Source organism: Mobula birostris, chromosome 4 (genome assembly GCF_030028105.1).
Source record: "Mobula birostris isolate sMobBir1 chromosome 4, sMobBir1.hap1, whole genome shotgun sequence".
NCBI lineage: Eukaryota > Metazoa > Chordata > Chondrichthyes > Myliobatiformes > Myliobatidae > Mobula > Mobula birostris.
In genome coordinates, this window is record NC_092373.1 from 53944330 (window position 1) to 53968200 (window position 23871).

General features: G+C 41.3%; 1 protein-coding gene across 2 annotated transcripts in view; it reads left to right on the forward strand.

The window, feature by feature from the left end:
• Nucleotides 1-23871, forward strand: part of gmps (guanine monophosphate synthase) — a 60906-nt gene that overhangs the window by 20016 nt on the left and 17019 nt on the right. The window contains exons 1-5 of one of the 2 annotated variants that reach the window (XM_072255360.1): nt 4354-4495; nt 20572-20750; nt 22201-22315; nt 22542-22639; nt 22762-22865. In XM_072255360.1, the coding sequence (XP_072111461.1) occupies nt 4469-4495; nt 20572-20750; nt 22201-22315; nt 22542-22639; nt 22762-22865 (523 nt within the window). In that variant the 5' untranslated portion in view covers nt 4354-4468. Of the gene's footprint in view, nt 1-4353; nt 4496-20571; nt 20751-22200; nt 22316-22541; nt 22640-22761; nt 22866-23871 lie in introns of those variants that run through there. The other variant, XM_072255362.1, reaches the window with a different exon arrangement.

Genomic DNA, 23871 nt, shown 5'->3' on the forward strand with positions numbered 1-23871 from the left:
TAGATATGTAACAGCTTAATGTAACATTGTATGGAAATACAAGATAACACTGATGCAGACATGTTTTATACATTTAACAAGGCGCTTTATTAATGCAACAGAGTTAGTCAGTTTTTCAATGTTTGTTGTAAGCCCGGTCATACTGTCCGTGAACTCCCTATCAGTTGCCTCCATACGCTCCAGTATTTGTTTTTTCTTAAGTTTTAAGTCCTCCTGCGTGAGAGCCAACAGCTGTCCCTCAATGGGCAATTTCCTTTTAAGTTTTTCTAGTTTGTAACTGCACAAACGTGCGTTTTCACAGCAAGATTCAACAACAAACATGTCGCTTGTTTTCTGCAAATGTGTCCCAGTAGGAGGAGATTCACCCAAGTACCCGTTTTAATGTGGACGGAGGTATTTTCAAGAACACTTGGTGTGGATGCCTGTTGTTTTTATGTGAAACCACCATTTACAAAATTATCTGGTCTTGTGCAGACGTAGCCTGAGTCTCCATTCCTGCAAGGACATGGCAAGGACAAAGATTCCTGCTTTGTCGGTTTCCACTGCCCTTGCCTCATTCCTGTAAACTACTTGTCGATTTTATTTCTTTCTGGCCAACAGTCCTCTGTCCATCTATTTGGACATCTCAATGGATTTAGTACCTGCCTCATCAGGTAGTACTTGCTGCCCTGATTCTGTGACCCTCTCCGACCCACTCAGGCAGACAATTTATTGTAATACTGTGTAACATTTTTTTTAAAAAAGTGGTTTAAGAGTGTTGAGCTGTTAGGGTATAATAATATGTGTCATCTCGTAATCTGGAAAATCTGCTGACCAGCCACCACCAAAGTTCAGAGCATTCCAAATAATTGGAGTCTTACCATGCCATTCTACATATTAATAAAAATATAGCTCACTTACAGCACTGAGCTAAATAATCTGTTTCAATCAATTGGTATTGGTTTGCCTTCTATGTGTGCAAGAATTTTTTCATACATACTCACCCTCATCCTTTCAACAACTTTTTCTCCATCTATATGTTCAGTTTAATTATCAATATTTACATAGTTTCTGCTTCATCCAGCTCCGAGAGGTGAAATCCATAATCTGCTTTACTTGTCTGATATTTAATTTTACTGGGAAACCTCATCCTTAGTGCAGCAATGAGTGGAATTTGATTAGTTATACAGTCAAACAACAGGGAACCACACCCTACTTCCACTGCAGTTGTGCTGGCCAAGGATCAAACACACTAATCCCATCTTTCACAACTACAAAATGCTGGAGGAACTCAGCAAGTCATGCAGCATCTGTGGAGGGGAATAAACAGTCGACAGTTCAGGCCAAGGCACTTTATCGTGACTAGAAAGGAAGAGGACAGTAGCTAGGATAAGAAAGTAGGGGGAGAGGAAGGAGTACAAACTGCATTTACTGGTGAAACCAGGTGAGAGGGAAGATCCGTGGGTGGGGATGAAGTAAAATCTGGGAGGTGGAAGGTGGAATAGGTAAGGGGCTGAAGAAGAGGATGAGGATAAGAAAGGGAATGAGCAGGTGTAACAGAGGGAGAACATAGGCAGGTGAGGGAAGAGGAGGGGTGAACCAGAATGGGAATGGAAGAAGAGATTGCCAGGGAATTACCAGAAGTTAGAGAAGTCAATGTTCATGCCATCAGAGGTTGGAGGCTATCCAGGTGGAATATGAGTTGTTAATCCTACAAACTGAGTTTTGCCTCCTCATGGCAGTAGAAGAGGCCACTGGCAGACATATGGGAATGGGAGGGCAACTTGAAATGAATGGCCACCCGGAGGTCCTGCCTTTTGCTTTGAATGAAATGAAGGTGCTCAATGAAGTGGTCCCCTAATCTATGTTGGATCTCATCAATGTAGAGGAGGCCACACTGGGAGTACCGGATACAATAGATGACCCTCACAGACTCACAGAAGTGTCACCTCACCTGAAAGGACTGTTTGAGGCCCTGAATGTTGGTGAGGGAGGAGATGTTGGAGCTGGTGTAGCACTTATCTGTCTTGTATGGTAAGTGGCAGGAGGGAGATCAGTGGGGAGGGACAAGTGGACAAGGGTGTCACATGGAGAGTAATCCCTACAAACAGCGAAGAGGAGAAACGTGCTCAGTGGTAGGATCCTGTTGCAGATGGTGGAAGTTACAGAGAATGATAAAAAGGCTCGTGGGATAGTAAGTAAGGTCAGGGGGAACCCTATTCCTGTTAAGGCAGTGGGAGGATGGGGTGTGGGCAGACATGTGGGAGATGGAGGAGATGTGGTTGAGGGCAGCACCGATGGTGGTGGAAGGGAAACCTGATTCTTTGAAGGAGGATATCTCAGATGTTCTAGAATGGAAAACCTCATCCTCAGAACAGATATGGCAGAGATGGAGGATCTGAGAAAAGGGAGTAACATTTTTACAGGTGACAGGATGGGAAGAGAGTCAGTAGGTTTGTAAAAGATATCTGTCAATAGTCTGCCTCCAGAGAAGGAGGCAGAGAGATCATAAAGAGGAGAGAAGTGTCAGAGATGGATGATGTAAATTTGAGGTCAGGGTGGAAGTTGGAGGTAAGGTTGATGAAATTATGAGTTCAGCATGGGTGGAAAACAGGAAGCAGCACCAACGTAACAGAAGAAGAGTTGCAGTGCATTACCAGTGTAGGCTTGGAGTACAGGCAGGCATAGTTGGTGCCTGTGTAAGTACCCATGGCTACAACTTAGGCTTAGAGAAAGTAAAAGGAGCCAAACGAGAAATTGTTGAGGATAAGAACCAGTTACCAGACAGTAGTAGTGGTGGAGGGGAACTGGTTAGTCCAGCTCTCCCGAAAGGAGCAGAGAGCTTTAAGGCCTTCCTGATGGGGAATAGAAGTGTATAGGGACCGGATGTCCAAAATGATAATGAGGGAACTTAGTGATTTAAGCGATCAGAAGCGTTTGAAGTGTCACAAAAATAAGTCGAAAGGGACTGAAGCAAAGGGGAAAAATGGAGTCAAGATATGCAGACATGAGTTCAGCGGGACATGAGCAGGCAGAAACACTGGACCTACAAGGAATCAGGCTTGTGGATCTTGAGTAGAAAGTGGAAATGAGCAGTACAGTGTTGGTGATGGTGGATGGGAGATCTCCAGAGGTGATGAAGTTGGTGATGGTGCAGGAGGCAATGGCCTGATGCTCATTAGTGGGGTACTGTTCAAGGGGTAAGTAAGAGGAGGTGTTACTGCTTGGCCTCAGCAAGATAGAGGTCAGTTTGCTGGACTCCAACAGCACATCCCTTGTCAATGAGTTTGATGGTGGGGTTGAGAATTGGTGCAGAGAGAGCAGAGAGCAGTGTATTCAGAGGGGGTGAAGTTTGAATAGGAAAGAAGAGTGCAGAAGTTTAGATGGTTAATGACTCATCTTCTCATCAGAAACCCATCTTTTGTCAATTCTCCTACCATTCACAGTAGCCAGTTAACCTACCAATTGGCACATCTTTAGGTTGGAGTGGAAGCCTCTCCGGCCACAGGGGTATGTGCAATCTCCGCACAAACACCACTGGAGTTCAGGACTAACTCAGGATGGCCAGACCCTGAAAGTTTGCAATATGTGTCATTGTGCTACCCAATAAAGACTTGAGAAAGTAACAGTGAATAAATAGCCATGAAGAGATTGAAATAGGAGTGGGAAAAAACTAAAAGGTTACAACTAAAATGTAGTGAAGTTTAATACATTGGTAATAATGATTGCCTATGAAATATATCCTGATTATAATTCTTCAGCAGAGTCATTACATTGTATTTTATTTGTATTTATACAGCAATTTCAGCATATTTTTTAAACTCGGGAAAAGAATGATAATGAGATCTTTAGGGAAAGCTGATGGTGAAGCAGGACCAATCATTCAATAACCTGAGGATTGCTAGGTTTTTAATTAAAATTAACTGTCTCTTTGATTGTCTGAAATAACTGATGTCTTTTTTCACCACTGTGGGTATATGATTTTACCATAATTAGCTATACAATTTTTCCAGCAAGGAATTCATTGGGAAGTTGCAAAATACCCCATTAGTTTCTGGCTTGTAAGATAAAATGGGGTAAATCACTCGCACCATAATTGTGTGAAGTTAAGAATGTATGTTGTAACTTCGCAGCATTTTAGCGAATTCTGGCCCATTCTTTGTTCAAGCCCATTATTCAGTCATTGTGTCGAACTTAAGAAAGTTAAATTGTATATTTGATGCAGAAAATAGGAATTGTAAGCAATAACTTATGGCGTGAGGATTGCAAGACTGTTGATTTGCGACACTAAATGTCCTCCCCTACAAAACGTGTTGGCTTTGCTCAATGGCCCTTACTTCCAGCGGCGGCCGGGGGAGGAGCTGGGCATGCGCGGTGGGCTATGGGCTAGTCTGGCATTGTCGGCGCGAAAGCTGCAGTAACTGCGAGTGCAAGAGCGGAGTAGTGTCGCACGCGGTTGGAGCTGCTGCCGGACTCTGGGGCAACATCGATGGCGCTGTGTAACGGCGATTCCAAGGTTAGTCTGGGTTGGGCTGGGCCCGGTCCTCCTCACTGCGGGTCGAGAAGTGGGCTAGTGGGGTGCCGTTCTGCCAGCTTCAGTAGAAGCCGAGCCTGCGGCCTAGAGGTCTGAGCGCTACAGTCAAAATTGTGTTCACTTATTTGGCTTGGGCTGATCAGTGTTATGTCAAGGCCGCAGGATAATTGCATTGCTTGGTGTATTTTAATCGTGGTGTAACTTGTTTTACTCTACAGTCGAGTTTCGTTAGCTTGGGGTGGGGGAAGGAATCAGCCATCAGCCAGGACCTGTGAACTTACGCTCTTAACATTGTGCTTCAAGCCCTTGTAAAGTGGAGCCATACTTTTGTTTAGGCGGTGGGGATGGTGGATGTTGAGCTGCAAGAGATCGGAGTGAATTTGTGCCTGATCTCTTAATCCTCAGAGGTTTAATGATGACCATTGCTCTTGTGATTGTCCGTTACCGCAGTGATACATTGCAAGTCTTGGGAGGACAGTACGAATAGTAAATAATTAAGTAATCGGGACTCCTTTTAGAAGGGATACCATTTTGTCCTGTGGATTTTAAAGTGTTTGATTGTACACATATATGTTTAAAAAAAAGTACTAGATAGAAAATGGTTTGTCATATGGAGTCCTCGTTCAATGTTTGTCGTCAGTTTTGTTTCTTGCAAGTTCACAGTATTTACATCTTAGTCCATTCTGCCATTTGAACTTGTGCAACTTCTCAGAATTTCCATCAATCCCACATACACACGTATTTTTCTCCCCCTCCCCCTTCACTTATTAATTTACAGCCTTCTGCTGTCTCCTCACAATGAGTAGCAGGTTAACTCACAAGCATGAGTTTGAGATGTGGAGAAACTAGCTTTTGGAGAAAACCCATGTAGAATGGACAAACTCCACAAAGACAAACTCGGGCCACTAGAGCTGTGCAGCTATGGTACTTTGCACTCTGCTGTTGTGTTGCCCATTAGGATTCAAGAGAAGTGGTGCAGAGAAATCTCCAAAGGTTAAACCTAAACTGAGATCAATTTGTGTTGCAGCTAGTTCAAGTTTCTTGTTATTCATTTGTATACTGCCAAATGAAACAATGTTCCTGCAAACCAAAGGGTACAACACAGTATAACTCACACACAAGTAATATTTCCAGCAATAAGCTAACAAATAAGAATGTGCATTTATGACACAGGTTTAAAAAGTAAACAGTAAAATACTGCTCACACTTCATACGTGATGAGACTTGGGTGTTGGCAGGCAGTTCAATAGTCTCATGGCTATTGAAGGAAGAGAGTTGGAAGAGGTATGTAGAAGAAATGTGAATTCACCATTGTTATTTTGAATAGACTTAGTTGGTACAAGTGGCAGAAAGCATGGATTCACAAATAAAGGAGAATTTGCCAAGTTATTTCTGTAAGGTTTAACTATTGTGCTGATTAGCTATCTTAATGTTCAAAATTTAACATTCCTGTCACTAGCATTATAACAGCAATGATCCATTGTTCATAATGATGAAGGTAACAAAATTCAGAGTAAATCAGACTGCAACTAAACAAGAAAATCTGAAAGTTATTATCAGTATTACTCGGTTCTTTTACATTCTTGAGAGTTAAGTCTGCCAAGCCCTTGAGAAGATCGCTAGTTCATTAAGCCAGTTTAAAAGTATGTTGCTTAAAGGGAAAATACAGGCTGCCAATTGCAGTGATTGTGATTCAGAAGAGTATCTAGAAGTTTTGTGTACAACATGCAAACATCACCGTGTGTGGTCAGCATCGTCTTGGTTACTGATGTTGAGTGAGGTTATTGGTTCTGACACCACTCAACCAGCTGATGTATCTCACTCCTGTATGCCACCTCATCGCCACCTGAAATTTGGCAAATTTATAAATGATGTTTGAGCTGTGCCTAGCTCAACAGTTGTGGGTGTAGAGAGAATATAGCAGTAGGCTAAGCATGCATCCTTGAGTGTTGGTTGTCAACGAGGAGGAGATGTTATGTAGAGTCTGCACTGACTGTTCTTCTGATGAAGTCAAGGATCCAGTTGCAGAGGAAGGTAGAGAGGCTGAGATTTAGGAGTGTATTGATTAAAACTGAGGGTATGATGTTGAATACTGAGTGTATTCAATAAGCAGCAGCCTGTCGTGGGTATTGTTGTCCAGGTGAATCAAGGTTGAGTGGAGAACCATAGACGTTGCATCTGCTGTAGACCTATTGTGATAAGTAAATTGCAGAAAGTTCAGGAACTTAGGCAGGAGTTGATTTTACTTAATGACACACAGAGTGAATTCGGCCCTTTGAGCCACGCTGCCTAGTAATCCCCCAGTTTAATCCTAGCCTAATCTTGGGACAATTTCCAGTGATCAATTAACCGACTAAACCAGTATGTCTTTGGACTCTGGGAGGAATCCAGAACACCAGGAGGAAACCCATGTGATCACAGAGAGAACATACAAATGCCTTACAGGCTGCAGTGGGAATTGAACTCAATTTGCCTGTACAGTAAAGCATTGTGTTAACCACTGCGCTAGCGTGCTGTGGCAGTGACTAACCTCTGAAAGCACTGCATCTTAGTAAATGTGATTGCCACTGGGCAACAGTCTTTGAAGTAGCTCACTTTGTTGTTGGTATGATTGTCACCCTTATGAAGCAGGTGGGGACCTTTGACTACATAAGTGAGCGATTGGAAAATATCCTTGAACATTCCAACCAGTTTGTTGACACAGATTTTAAGTGTCCTACCAGGGCCTGACACCCTAGGAGGAGTTACCCTCATGAAAACAGTTCAGACATCGGCCTCTAAAACAGATTGCAGGGTCACCAAATACTGCAGGGATTGGCACAGGTGATGGTGAGAAATAACAAGTAAGACAACTCAGAACTGTTGCTCACTCACTGCAGTTTCAAGCAGTCAGGATTGGAGATGCCAGAAATGACAGGGCGTGAAAATGAAACTACGGTATTTTACTACAAGTTAGGAACTATGAAGAATTTTAAAGGTACCAACAACTATTCTGAATATAACAATGAAAAGGAAGGTTTGGGGGATGCAATTATGGAAAACATTGTATGAAACCATTCCAGTATTTGCACTAGGTGTCTACTGATTTTGTTCACTTACAGTCAGTCAAATGAACACTGCAGCATACTCTGGATGAATTTTTTTGTCAATATCTATTAAGAATTAATAGTATGTAATAATATTGCTAGTGTTCTATTTGTTCTGCATTTCATTTAAATACTCCATCTGCTTTTTCTCCATTTTCTTTGTGTTTTATTGTGACCAGAATTGTACACAGTAATGCTGGTCTGGTCAGAATTTTGGGGTTTAACATGTGGTTATAATTTTTACTTCTGTCCAAATGTCCTTACTTAATCAGCTTGATTACTGAGGTATGTTTCTAGTATTTTTATTATTAGTGTTGATTATATTCTTGATGTTTTAATAATAGTATCCTAATTTTAGTATTTTTGTCCTTAAAATCCTGAATTCAGTTTTTAGCTGCTTTTTCCTTTCCTTTCTTAATATATTACTTAGATTAGCATTTTCTGTAGCTTTACTTTTGTCCTTGCCTAATTCATGTGTATTGTTTCACTGCTGGCTAGTTGTTGTTTTAGCCAATATTAAATATTTTTCACTTTTTTTCTCCAGATTACATTGTCCAATTCTGTCCAACCTTAAATGGTTTCCTCATTTTACCTTTCTTGGTTGCCTTTTATCATTTATTTTGAGCCTTGGATTATCACTTTTGCTTACATTTATGTCCTGGATTATAATTCATTAGGTTGTCATAATTTATCTCTTTTTGAGCTGCTTCTGTTCTGTGTATATCTTTTTGAATACTGAGCTCAATCCATACCCTTGACTTTAGATTGGCTTTAGATTTTATCTCAGACAATTCAACACAATTGATAAAATTACATAACATTCTTCCATTTGCTTTTTTCATAAGTAGTTCATTAAAAGCACTCAATATTCTTTATTACTGTTTTTATGTTGGCTCTTCTAAATTTGTTGTCTCTTTTACTCTTTATCTACTGCAACTGTACCAGTTCATAGTTTCCAGTTTTTTTGGATGCTGTGAAATAGTACTGTGGAAGCATTTTAATTTGTTTTTACAATTGCTCTAAATTGATGACTTTGTCATAATTAAGAAATCTAAGCATTTTGACAGATGAAGCTATGTTTTGGTCATGGTTACATGAGGTTCTGTAAGCTGATTGAGGATTAAAATATAATTTGTGTTGATGCTATATCAAACAATTCTTTACTTGCACTGTTTGTTAAAGTAAAGGACATTCTGTTTTTATACACTTTGCAAGATCAGACTTTCAAGTTCAAGTTAAAATTTAAGTTTAATTGTCCTCCACCGGTACATAAATTAAGCCAAATGAAACAGTTCCTCCAGAGCCAAGGTGCATAACAGTGCCAACTGTCATATACAGTAAGAGGCATATATAGCACATATAAGATAGCAGTAAAACAGTCACACTAAAAAATAGCTCATGTCCCGAGTGACATGTCTTGTAAATTAGTAGTGCATGGTTGTTATCAGCAAGAACAAGTTGTTCTCAGCAGTCTAATATATGCACACATGCAACCCAACTTGTTCCACCAATCAAAATCATTGAGAGTCTTCCCCAACCAGAAGTCCTGGATGGACATTAAGATCTGCAATCTTATGAGGGCCAGATCAGTGGCATTCAAGTCCGGCAGCCAATTGAAATTCAAGAGGTCTAGATATGATCTCCGGAAAGCTGTCTCACATGCAAAGTGCTAATTCCAGACCAAACTTGAATCACTGAAGGATGCTTGACAGCTATGGCAGGGTTTGAATGCTATTGCCTCCTCTAAAGTGAAAGCAAGTGACAACAAAGCTTCGCGCCCAGATGAACTCAATGCCATTTATGCTCGCTTTGACTGTGAAAGCATGAACCTGGTTGCTGATGACCCTGTGATTTCATTCTCTGAGAGCAGTATGAGAGCATTCTTCAGGAGGGTGAATCTGCAGGGTACCTGGCCAAGTAATAAAGATCTGTGCTGATCAACTGGCAGGAGTGTTCACCCACATGTTTAATCTCATGCTTTTGCAGTCTGAGGATCCACCTTACTCAAGGAGGCTTCAATTATAGCAGTGACCAAGAAGAATGTAGTAACCTGTCTCAATGACTATCATCCAGTAGCACCAACACATGCCTAAGAAACGACTTGGATCTGCTGCAATTTGCGTACCATCAACATGCAGATGCCATTTCTTCAATTCTTCACTCAATCCTGCAACATCTTGACAGTGAGGATGCATACATCAGGATGCTCTTCATTGACTACAGCTTGCCATTCATACAATCATCCCCTCAGAACTAATCAATAAGCTTCAAGACCTAGGCGTCAATACCTCCTTTTAGAACTGGATCCTCTATTTCCTCACTTGCAGACCCCAGTCAGTTCTGATTGGCAACAGCATCTCCTCCACAATCTCCATCAGCTCAGATGTATGAGGAGGCTAGGTGCTTTGCCCTCTACTTACTTTGATGAGGCTAAGTACAGCTCCAATACCATATTTAAGTTTGCTGATAACACCACTGACGTTGGCGGAATCCAAGGTGGTCATGCATCAGCATATAGAAGGGAGACTGAAACTCTGGTTGAGTGGTCCTACAGCAACAAACTCTTACTCAATGTCAGCAAGACCAAGGAACTGATTATTGATTTCAGGAGGAGGAAGCCAGAGGTCCATGAGCCATTCCTTATCAGGGGATCAAGTGGAGAGGGTCAGCAACTTCAAATTCCTTGGAGTTATCGTTACAGAAGATCTATCCTTGGTCCAGCAAGTAAAGCCATTGTAAAGAAAGCACAGCAGCGTCTTTACTATCTTAGAAGTTTGAGAGGAATTGGCATATCATCTAAAACTTTGACAAACTTCTATAGATGTGCAGTGGACTGTAAATTGACTGGTTGCATCACAGGTTGGTATGAAAAGCTTTTTTAAAAAAAAAGTAGTGGATACAGCCCAGTCCATCACGGGTAAAGCCTTCCCCACCATTGAGCCTATTTACATGCAGTGTTGATACAGGAAAACTGCACCCATCAAGGACCCCCCACCATCCAGGTCATGCTCTCTTCTTGCTGTTGCCATTAGAAAGGAGGTACAGGAGCCTCAGGACCCACACCACCAGGTTCAGGAACAGTTATTACCATCAGGCTCTTGAACCAAGTGGGATAACTTCAGTCACCTCAACACTAAACTGTTCCCATAACATATGGACTTGCTTTCTAGGACTCTTCATCTCATGTTCTCTATTTATTGCTTTTTTTATTGTTCGTTGTGTGCCGTGCTGTATGATGTGGGTGATCATGGTCATTCCATGACTGTTCTTTGCAAATTTTTCTATAGAAGTGGTTTGCCATTGCAGCCTTCTGGGCAGTGGTTTTACAAGTCTGACCCCAGCAATTATCAATATTTTTCAGAGGTTGGTGTTAGTGGTTGTGTAAGCAGGACTTGTGATGTGCAAGTAGATGCGTAGCCTTGCCCAAGGGTGACCTGCAGACTAGTGGACTAAAGAAGCAGCTGGCGTATCTCCACCCCACCACCCTATTCTTATTTTTTTCTTTCTTTTTGTATTTGATTGTCCGTCCTGTTGGGTATAGTCTTTCACTGATACTGTTCTGTTCTGTTGTGATTATTTTGAATGCCCTCAAGAAAATTAATCTCAGGAATGTACATGGTGATATATATGTCCTTTGATAATTTACCTCTCCCATTATTTCCTCTCAGAAGACCTCTGGGTGTTTTCAGCGAACTGTACACTTGTACCCCCAGGTCCCTCTATTCTTCACCATTAGTTAGTACCCGTTCATTCACTATACAGGTGAGTTAGTACAGGTGTGTGCCACTAAATGTCCATTCGGACAATGTCCAATTGCATATACGTCCATAGTCCCGATCGGAGAACATGATGGATAACCGATCTCGTGTATCGCGCATTTCTTGAGTGTAGTAGCGTTATCCCTCTGTTTAATTTTCTTTCGAAAATATTACCGTAAAGTGCATCATGGCTTCCAAACACAGGTTATTCGACCTGAAACGTTTCCAGTGGAACACTATGAGGAAGTTGAGAACAGCGATGTGGATGATCCTGATCATCTTTGATAAATTGTGTGTGATATAGGCTAAGAAAGTGTTTACATAAAATTTTAAAAAGTGAAAAAAAAATTAATAAGGTTAAAATGAAATAAAAATTGTAGTGTATGTATTATAGTGTACAGTAATGGTCGCCAACCCGTCAATCGCGATCGACCGGTTGATTTTTGAGACTTTCCCGGTAGATCCCGAGGGGGAATAAAATCATAAATAATACTGTTGTAATGTGAGCATTATAAAAATAAGTAATACTAATTAGGAAAATGGTAATATAGCAATACTTTCGCTACTGAAAGCTGTTTGTAAAGAGAGATTGTTTCTGGTTTGCGGGGTTTTAGTTCCGTTCTTTCTGCCCAGTGCGCATGTGTGTAGTTCCCCCGCCGTGCACCGCGTTTTCAGCGTAGCTTGTGCTGCATCAAAGTGACCAATTCTCAGATTAGATAAGAGTACACACTGTCGCAAACATCAGTATATAGCACTGGTCCCCAGTCTTCAGGCCACGGACTGATACATTGCCGCGAAGAATGCAGCAGTAGTCGGAACACACCCGGCACATCTTTAAGAAAAAAGCCGAAATAAACAAGCTAATTAATTAGGTGCTGCCAGGCACATAAATGACGGCCCAGATCAGAGGCAAAGCATTCGGCGTTCGCCTCTGATCTGGGCCAACATTTACTTGCCGGGTGGCATCTAATTAATTAACTTGTTTATTTTGGCTTTTTTCTTAAAGATGTGCTGGGTGCATTCCGACTACTGCTGCACTCTTTGCGGATCGGTATTGGTCCGTGGCCCGGAGGTTGGGGACCACTGATAGATGGCACTCGTGATATCCTGATGGCATGGCGGAGGCTCCACGAAAGAAGGTGAACACATACAAATACGAGGAATTCTGCAGATGCTGGAAATTCAAACAACACACATCAAAGTTGCTGGTGAACCCAGCAGGCCAGGCAGCATCTCTAGGAAGTGGTACAGTCGACATTTCGGGCTGAGACCCTTCGTCAGCACTAACTGAAAGAAGAGCTAGTAACAGATTTGAAAGTGGGAGGGGGAGATCCAAAATGATAGAAGACAGGAGGGAGAGGGAGGGAGCCAAGTGCTGGATAGTTGATTGGCAAAAGGGATATGAGAGGATCATGGGACAGGAGGCCCAGGAAGAAAGAAAAAAAGGGGAGGGGAGGGGAAAACCCAGAGGATGGGCAAGGGTATATTGAGGGAGACAGAGAGAGAAAAAGGAGCGAGAAAAAGAATGTGTGTATATAAATAACGGATGGGGTATGGGGGGAGGTGGGGCATTAGCGGAAGTTTGAGAAGTCAATGTTCATGCCATCAGGTTGGAGGCTACCCAGACGGAATGTAAGGTGTTCCTCCAACCTGAGTGTGGCTTCATCTTTATAGTAGAGGAGGCCGTGGATAGACATAGCAGAATGGGAATGGGACGTGGAATTAAAATGTGTGGCCACTGGGAGACCCTGCTTTCTCTGGCAGACAGAGCATAGGTGTTCAGCAAAATGATCTCCCAGTCTGCGTTGGGTCTCGCCAATATATATAGAAGGCCACATCGGGAGCACCGGATGCAGTATATCACACCAGTTGACTCACAGGTGAAGTGTCGCCTCACCTGGAAGGACTGTCTGGGTCCCTGAGTGGTGGTGAGGGAGGAAGTGTAAGGGCATGTGTAGCACTTGTTCCGCTTACAAGGATAAGTGCCAGGAGGGAGATCAGTGGGGAGGGATGGGGGGGACGAATGGGCAAGGGAGTCGTGTAGGGAGCGATCCCTGCGGAAAGCAGAGAGAGGTGGAGAGGGAAAGATGTGCTTAGTGGTGGGATCCCGTTGGAGGTGTCAGAAGTTATGAAGAATAATATGTTGGACCTGGAGGCTGGTGGGGTGGTAGGTGAGGACCAGGGGAACCCTATTCCTAGTGGGGTGGCGGGAGGATGGACTGAGAGCAGATGTGCGTGAAATGGGGGAGATGCGTTTGAGAGCAGAGTTGATGATGGAGGAAGGGAAGCCCCTTTCTTTGAAAAAGGAGGACATCTCCCTCATCCTGGAATGAAAAGCCTCATCCTGAGAGCAGATGCGGCGGAGATGGAGGAATTGCGAGAAGGGGATGGCATTTTTGCAAGAGACAGGGTGAGAAGAGGAATAGTCCAGATAGCTGTGAGAGTTAGTAGGCTTATAGTAGACATCAGTGGTAAGCTGTCTCCAGAGATAGAGACAGAAAGATTTAGAGAGGGGAGGGAGGTGTCGGGAATGGACCAGGTAAACTTGAGGGCAGGGTGAAAGTTGGAGGCAAAGTTAATAAAGTCAACGAGCTCAGCATGCGTGCAGGAAGCAGCACCAATGCAGTCGTCAATGTAGCGAAGGAAAAGTGGGGGACAGATACCAGAATAGGTTTGGAACATAGATTGTTCCACAAAGCCAACAAAAAGGCAGGCATAGCTAGGACCCATACGGGTGCCCATAGCTACACATTTAGTTTGGAGGAAGTGGGAGGAGCCAAAGGAGAAGTTATTAAGAGTAGGGACTAATTCCGCTAGATGGAGCAGAGTGGTGGTAGAGGGGAACTGGTTAGGTCTGGAATCCAAAAAGAAGCGGAGAGCTTTGAGACCTTCTTGATGGGGGATGGAAGTGTATAGGGACTGGACATCCATGGTGAAAATAAAGCGGTGAAGGCCAGGGAACTTAAAATCATTGAAAAGTTTCAGAGCGTGAGAAGTGTCACAAACATAGGTAGGAAGGGATTGAACAAGGAGGGGATAAAACCATGTCAAGGTATGCAGAAATGAGTTCGGTGGGGCAGGAGCAAGCTGAGACAATAGGTCTGCCAGGGCAGGCAGGTTTGTGGATCTTGGGTAGGAGGTAGAAACGGGAAGTGTGGGGTGTGGGAACTATGAGGTTGGTAGCAGTGGATGGGAGATCCCCTGAGTGGATAAAGTTGGTGATGGTGTGGGAGACAATGGCCTGGTGCTCCTTAGTGGGGTCACGATCGAGGGGTAAATAAGAGGAGGGATCCGTGAGTTGTCGCTCTGCCTCGGCAAGGTAGAGGTCAGTGCGCCGGACTGCAACAGCACCCCACTTATTGGCGGGTTTTATAGTAAGGTTAGAATTAGTGTGGAGGGAGTGGAGAGCAGGGCGTTCGGAAGGAGTAAGGTTGGAATGGGAACAAGGTGTGGTGAAGTCGAGACGGCCATCCAGAATGGGATGAGGAATTTCTATTTACCTTGGTGAAACACAAATGTAATTGTATATTGTGCCACCAAACACAAGCACTGACTAAAAGAGAATCTGGAGTGACACCACAACACCAACCACCAGAAATTTAAAGACACCTACCCCCCCCCCAAAGAGCACAATTCGTGCCAAGAAAGTTGAGGAGCTGAAATCGGGTTTGAAGGCCCAGCAATCATTTTTCACAAAACATGCTGCTCAAAATAAGGCTGCTATTGAAACATCATTTTGTGTAAGTCACCTTTTGGCTAAACACAAGAAGCCTTTTACAGATGCCGATTTATTCAAGGAAGCAATGGCCATTACCGCAGAGATTTTTCCTTGACTTTAAAAACAAAAACGACATCACAACCGCAATACATGATATACCGCTTGGCCCTGCAACAGTGACAAGGAGGGTAGAGTCACTGTCAGAGTACGTGGATCGACAAGTGTTAAAGGACTTGTCACTCTGTGAATGTTGTTCACTACAGTTTGATGAATCCCTGGATGTAATGCAAACAGCTCAGCTTGTTGTATTTGTCAGAATGGCTTTCCAGTATTTTACAACAAAGGAGGACTTCCTCAATCTTTCGCAATTAGAGAGAACAAGAGGTGAGGATATTTACAATGAGTTTAAAAAAATGTCTGTGAAAATGACATCCCCATTCATAAACTGGTGGCAATTACTACTGATGGGGCCCCAGCAATGCACGGTGTGTGCGTTGGTTTTATAGCCCTAAAAGTCAGTGCCTACTTTGGGTCAACTTATCTATGTGAAATTGCATTTTCACAGATGAAAATTATTAAATCTAAGTACAGGAGCTGTCTTACTGACATACACCTCACAGACTGTCTCAGACTGGCTGTCTGTAGTTAGCCAAATTTCAGGGAACTAGCAGAAAGTATTCTGCACCAGTCATCACACTGAGTGCAACAGTCAATTTTTATTCATTTATTTTTCGTGTTGAAATAAAATTAAATAATGAAACTTAGAATTAAAGGTGTGAAGTGTTGTAATATTCTTAAACAAAGATATGCTAGTTACAGTGTTTCCTTGTTTGAATTAATTTGAAAGTTTGACAAAAGTATTTTGTGTAATTCAAATACAATTAGCCCAAATAAAAGGCCTCAAATTGGAAGTACAATCTGAGCTTTTTTTTCTCTAAACCATTTAGTGGGTAGATCTTGCCTTTTGCTAAGGTCGAGGTAGGGGATCTTGGGCTTAAAGAGGTTGGTGACCACTAATGTACAATATACAGTTTTAGTGCAAGTTATTGACTATTTAGTTCATACAGGTACACTATAGAACTCCATATCGGTTTGCTAAGTATTTAATATGGTGTTTGCACAACGTCCAAATCACATAACGTCCGATTTCACAGAACGTATCGTGGACATTCAGCGACGCATACCTGTATAGACAACATATCCTGAATTGAATGACAAAATTATCACTTCTCACTTATCCAAGTTGAAACCCATTTGCTGTTCCTCAATCCACATGTCCAGCTGATCAAGATATCTAACTGATTCACAATACGCTCTAATTTATTATCAACAAACTTGCTAATTGTGCCATGCATATTCACATCCAAATAACTTACATGAATAATGAATACAGGTTCCAACACAGACCTGGGTAACCCACTAGTCACAGGCCTCCAGTCAGAGAATGGACCTTCAACCATCACTGTGTTTACTCTCATTGATCCAATTTTGAATCCACCTCACTAGCTCACCCCGCATTCCATCCAGCCAAATTTTCCAGATTAGCCATGCCTGAAGGATTTTGTCAAAGGCCTTACTAAAGTCTATATATCTTTCACCCTTCCAGCCAGATCCATCTCATTCCATCTTTTTGCTCTCCTGATTTCCTCTTAAGCCTGCTCTTAAACTTTCTATTTGTCAAGGTATTCATTTGTTCCCAAGGGGTTGAGAGTCAGCAACAAGATACTAAATATTTATATTACTTTAGTTCTCTGGGCATTCTAAAGCTTTACATATGATAGTTGTAGTACAAGAAGTAACCTATATTGGATAACTGTGGGAATCAATTTGCAGGTCTTCCTTTCACCGTAGGACATAAAAGTGGAATTAGGCTATTCAGTCCATTGTGTCTGCTCCGCCATTTAATCGTGGCTGATTTATTTTCCGTCTCGTGACTTTTTCCTGGAACTTTCTATCATCCTTCGCTTTTAAAAATACCGAATAACTTGACCACCACAGCCATCTGTGTCTATTAGTTCCACACTTGCATCACCCTCTGGATAAATATATAGCTCCTCATAAAAAGTACCTCCTTTTATTCTAAGGGTATGTTCTCTGGTCCTAAACTCTCGCACTACTGGAAATATTCTGCACATCCACACTTTCCAGGCCTTTCAATATTTCGTAGGTTTCAATAAAATGTCTGTTCTTTCTCTTCCCCCCCCACCCCGCCTCCACCACCATCACCACCTTTCTAATCTCCAGCGTGTACATGCCCAAAGCCATCTTAAAAAAAAGCCTTATGTTAACCCTTTCATTCCTAGGGTCTTTCTTGTAAACTCCTCTGTACTCTCTTCATCACCGACACATCAAGGTCAAAAACTGCTGACAATAGTCCAAATGTGGTCTGACCAATGTCTTGTAAAACATCATTGTTGCAATTTTTATTTTATATATTCTAGTCCTCTTTTCTAATATTGTATTGGCCTGCCTTACCACCAATTTAACCTGCAAGTTAACCTTTATAAAATCCTGCACTAGGACTTCCAACTCCCTTGTACTTCTGATTTCTGAATTTGCTCTCTGTTTCGATAGTTGTCTACACCTTTATTCCTTCTGCCACTTTGTCTATTTTTCCAATCTGTCCATCTTTCTGCAGATTCTCTGCTTCCTCAACACTACGCACCCCTCCACCTATCTTTTTGTATCATGCACAAACTTGGCCACAAAGCCATCAATTCCATTATCCAGATCGTTATCATATAATGTGAAAAGTGGTACACCCAGCACTAATCTCTGTGGAATACCACTAGTCACTGGCAGCTGACCAGAAAAGGATACTGTTAATCCCACTCTTTGCATCTTCTATCCATGCCAGTAGCTTTCTTGTAAATACCATGGGCTGCTTTGTTGGCAACCTTGTGTGACGTACCTTGTCCAATAACCTGAAAATCCAAGTAGATAGTGTCCAATGTCTCTCTGTTGTCTACCCCGCTTGTTACTTCCTCAAGGAATTCCAACCGATTTAGTTCCCCAACCATATCGCAGCCACCACCCTGCGACCAGACATTGTCCTAGTGTCTAAGCAAGTGGTGCTGCTGGAGCTGACAGTCCCATGGGAAGATAGCTTGGAAGAGGCCTTTGAAAGGAAGCTCTCCAAGTACACAGGACTGGTCAGCAGGCTGGATGGAGAGCGAGGTGTCTCCCAGTGGAGGTTGGTTGTAGGGGATTCATAGCCCGTTCTTTAGTATGAGCCTTCAGCATTTTGGGCGTCAAGGGAGAGAGGAAGAGAAGAGCCATCCGCAGTACAACCGATGCGGCCAAGAGGGCCTCAAGATGGCTGTGACTCAAAAGAGGGGAGCCATGGAGTCATAAGTAGCTAGCCATCTGGACACAAGCTGGGGTCTGATCAGCCCCAGCTGGGTCACCAGGAGGAGGTTGTATGATGTTGAAAGACCCGAAACACCTGATGATTCCAGGAACATCACTGAAGATGTGTCCAGAAGCATCGGTAGATGTACGTACACAACAGGGAAGATCTCCCTGATAGTTGAAGGAGAAATATTAGGAGATGCACTGGGAGTTCCTTGTTTATCTCACAATGATGTGGGATGTTTCCATTGACTTAATCTTTTGAAATAATTATCCTTATCTGAAGGCTTTAACTAATGCCCTCTATAAAAAAAGATTGTCTCAGTGTGACAGTGATCTGTTGTATGCTTTTCCAAAAACAGGATTGATCCTGCTAACCAAGATAATTGTAAGAGTGCTTATTCTTCAAAGTGATGATTCTCCTATGCATCTTTTGATTTAGATTAAATTTAAGCTGCATTAACTTTTATGAATTGGTTTTGGTTTATGGGTATTGTAATATAAATAAAGTGGCTGATTTGGAAGTTGGATTTTAAACTATAATAACTTGCATGCAGAGGACCGAGTATCTTCAAAATTGAAATTAGTTGATCTTGGACTCAAAAGGAATCAAGTGAAAGAGTGAACTTAATGAAAGGATAAACTGCCATATTGAATAGTGAGTGTGCTCAGAGGGCCAAGGGATAAGTTTACTTGTTCTTAAGATGTGCAGTTCATTTTAGATAGTTAACTTTTAAACTAAATTTATGTGACATAGTTGAATATAGTTTTTCATTAATGGTTTGGATTGGGACATGAAATTACAATTTAGAAATTTTCAAAGATAGTTTTAACTATTTCATTCATAATTTTCTGGCACTAGCCAATATCTTCTAGCTCTTTTCACAGTAGAGGAAGAGAAGTGTTAAGTGCTGGGTCGATTTGTTTCTAGAACATTTAGAGGAACTATATTTCTAAGATTTGAAGTGATTTGTAAGCAGGCATTGCCTTTATCCCTGAAAAAGATGTCAAAATTGTTGCTTCTGATTCAAAGAAAATCTGACACAGGTCAGGCTGTTGGAAAAACTATTCAACCTAATCCCACCTTTCAGCACAGTCTGTGGCATCACATTTCAAGCTGAAATTCAAGTATGATTTCAATGTTATGAAATGTTCTGCTCTATCACCCTTTCAGTCAGTGAGCTTCAATCTTGCATTACCTGCTGGGTGGAAATAAGTTCCTTATCTCCCATCTAATTTTTTATTAATTAGTTTAAGCAATCTAGTTTTTGGAAGGAAGTGGGTCCTTACTTACTGTCTAGGCCCTCATAATTCAGTGTGCTTCCGTAAGTCTACTCATGGCGTGTCTGTTCCAAAAAAAAACACCCTATCTTACTATCTTGTGTAGTTTTCAGGACTGGGCAAAATACTGATAATTCTATTGGATAGCACTTCCATGAAATTATGTCTTTTCTATACCGGAAGGAGGGCTTTTGTACAATTTCTTGTAAGCTTCCAGTTCTTATTGTCCAGTTGGTTATTAAAAAGAAAACATTTCATATGCCTTGTTAACATAGTCTGCTACCGCAGGTGTTGGGAATGTGGAGTTCAGTTTGCTGGTAGACAGCCATGATCTTACTAAATGATGGGCGAGATTCAAGGAGCTGAGTTATGCTCCTCCTCATGTTGATAATGTTCATGTACACTTCTTAAGTACATGGTTCTTTTGTTCCTCTGCACTATTTGATAATCTTGCCGTGTTGCTACTCTTTTTTTACTTGCATCCCATTGGATCAAATTCCATTTACAATTTTTCTGTCCAATGGCCATTCCATCTTTACCTTCCTGTAGGTTAAAACTTTCCTCGCAAGACCAAATGGCTAGTTTTTTTTTAACCTACACATTTATTGTAGCAAACTTTGGAAAGATCACCCAAATCCAGGCTTTTAAACAGTGTCACGTTGACTCCTGTTTGATGGTATATTGGAATAGGAGTTAAGCAATTATTTTGTGTCCAAAAAGAGTTTTTGATTTTGGAGTCATTTGTGCTTTTTTTTGCAAAATATATTGCTTTGAAGAGTACGATGGTAGGTGTTGCAATCTTTTCCAGGAGCTTTTTTCCTTAACATTTTGAAATATTTCCTTAAGTTGTTTCCTTCTGAACAGGAGAGTTCTGGAGGTGACATCAAGGATGTTAGACATCAATATGAAGGTGCTTTAGTGATTCTTGATGCAGGAGCGCAGTATGGAAAAGTAATTGACCGGCGTGTGAGAGAACTCTTTGTACAGTCAGAAATCTTGCCGTTAGAGACACCTGCTTTTGCAATCAAAGAAAATGGTTTTCGGTAAGTCTTGGCCATGTATATTTTTGTCGTAATTTTTTTTCTGGTTAATTAACATTTTCAATAATATAATCTTGCTAAGAAGGGGCAAAAGCTTGCTTTTACATCAATATTTGTTCAATTTCTAATCTCAAATTTCCTTTTAAAATCCCATTCATGAACAATAAGCAACAACTGAATATTAGCAACTTTTGTACATATTTAAGACCCCGTAAATAAAATAGATGATAATTTATGCTCACACTGGCACAACTAGCTGTAGGCTCCTCAGTTCGGGTAAATGTATCTAATCCCATTCCCTTAGTATTCTTAAGGATTTAAACAGTTCATTGTGTTTGCATTTTGTTGATCCAAATTCGAAGACTAATTTTGGTGGTAAAATATTTCAGTTTTCGGGGAGAAAATCAGCAGCGTCCAGGAGTTATGACAGAGTTGAGAACAAGGAATTCATGTGCATGTTTTTTTTTTCCCCTGCTTTTCAAAATTAGTGGTACAAGTCTCAGCTATTGCCTCGTGCATTTCATCTCCTATGAGCGTTGAAGTCGTTCAAAACAAAACTTTTCGAAGGAGTTAAAGGAAATCCTGCAGTATTTCATCAAACTCTTTTCACTCTGGCAGGCTTAAAATGTTGCCTTTAGATTATTTTTGACAATTCTTCAATGATTGGCTGCTCAATCACCTTAATATCAGAGTTGTAGGATTCAAAAGATCACTTTAAACTGGCAGTCACAAACAAGAGAAAATCTGAAGATGTGGGAATTCCAAACAATGTACACAGTGCTAGTGAAACGCAGCAGGCCAGGCAGCATCTATGGAAAAGAGTACAGTCAACGTTTCGGGCCAGATCCTTCATTAGGACTGGAAAAATTGTACAGTCCTGATGAAGGTTCTCAGCCCGAAATGTCGACTACTCTTTTCGATAAATGCCTGGCCTACTGAGATCCTCCAGCATTTTGTGTGTGTTGTTTAAGCCGGCAGTGTGTAGTTGTCTTGCCACTGACAACAAAATCCAGGCCAGTTTTGTTTTTGGTGTAAATCTGATTGGTAGTTCCTGAACTAGATTATATGCATTTTCATGTGGATCCAGATAACTTCACAACTTGAGGGCTGTTGAAAGCTTCCCTGTGTAAAATGGTATGTTCATAATGCCGTCTAGTTTCAAGGGTTTGGGAACTGAACAAAAAAATAAAAACCATTAACCAAGTTTCTTAAGCGGCTTTAAATTCTTGGATAGCAAATTCTCCCAATTGTGTATTTTTTAATACAGCAGTAATCTTGTTTTGTTGCTAAGATTACTCTGCTTGTTTGTTTTGTTGTATGGAATATTTTGTTCCTTTATTTTACTACTGGAATTAAACTCTAAATTTCTAACTATTTGAAATAACTAATTTCGCTGACAGTCTTATTAAAATGCCTTGATGTACATTGCATTCCTGTTTCAAAAATGTTCCAGAGCCATCATCATATCTGGGGGGCCAAGTTCAGTCTATGCAGAAGATGCTCCCTGGTTTGATCCAGCAATATTTACAATTGGGAAACCTGTTCTTGGAATCTGCTATGGCATGCAGGTATTATGCACATTCACTTTGCTAATATGTTTGTTATTAAACTGGTCATTAACATTAATTTCTCTTTGATGTATTGGATATACTATATTTTGTTAAAATTGAGTATAAAGGAGCAGGGCCTTTACTAATGTAATTTATTCTTGCTACTTGTCTTCCATATGATAGATTAGAATTCCTAGTATTATGTGGGAGATTATTGGAGCATAATGGTGCTTTTATTTTACAGATGATGAATAAAGTTTTTGGAGGTACAGTGCAAAGAAAAAGTGTGAGGGAAGATGGTGTGTTTACAATCAATGTGGACAATAGTTGTTCGCTATTCAGGTACAGATGGCATTCTAATTAGGACATGCAATTGTATTAAAATTATCAGTTAAAATAGTTTATGCTTTGACATAATGCAACATAATGTTTTGTTTCTGTACACTTGTCTTTCCTTTCGTTAGAGGTCTACAGAAAGATGAGCTTGTGTTGCTCACTCATGGTGACAGTGTGGATAAGGTGGCTGAAGGCTTCAAAGTTGTTGCACAGTCTGGAAATATTGCAGCAGGTATACTTAAATCCAGTCAATGAATCCCTGTTTCACCACGTTTGTACCTTTTTATTGCAGTGTGATAGATGTTTTAGAATAGCCTCTTGGTAATATGTATGCTGTTTTAGCATTCTGATTTCAAGTAGTCATTATCGTGTGTGTGTGGTGATTTTTATTTAACTATGCCCAATCGTTACTGAATTTTCTCTGCCAAGCTCTGGGATCAGTTTCTAGAGCCGTAAATAAATATAATAAGCACAGTGGATTCTGTAGCTGCTATAGCTGACTTGGGGGAAAATCACTTTTCACAGGAAATTCCTGATAGACGGTGGGGGGGAGGGGTGGCGGGGGTCAAACAAAGTAATTCATGGGAGGTGGAGGCTTTTGCACCTTTTTTCCAATGTAGTATCCAATAAAGGAAAACTATTTTGTACTCCAGTCTCAATCCTCTACTTCAGATAATTTCTTGGATTTCTTGGACATTCTCCAAGGGAGGAATCATTGTGGAGAAACTTCTGCTACTTCAGTATCCGTAGTTCACTGTGCTTTCTATTTGGTTGTTGTTTTACTTGCCAGATTTTATGCATAATCAAACTGTTTACAATATGAAATTGCTTTAAAATATTGTCTAAATTAATTAATCTAACCTGGCTTTATTGATATTTTTTAATTTCCTTGCAATGCATGGAGGCCATTTCAGCCCACTGAGCTAGTACCAATTCCAGAGTGGTCCTATTCTGCCACTAATTTCCCTGAAATCTGTTCTTTTTGCATTCCTTTAGCTTTCACCAGATTCTGCACTAGGGCTTTGAACCTACCAACCTGTCTGTTTGGGATATGGTAGAAAACTGAGTATTGAGAGCAATGCACACGGCAGAGGAGAACATGCAAGCTCCATGTAGCATTGCTGACCAAGAATGAACTGGGTGGGTGGAGCTGTAAGCTCTATTAACTACGCTATTGGGCTCTTAGAAGCTAAATGTATCTTTGTGTACAAGACCACAAAACATAGAAGCAGAATTAG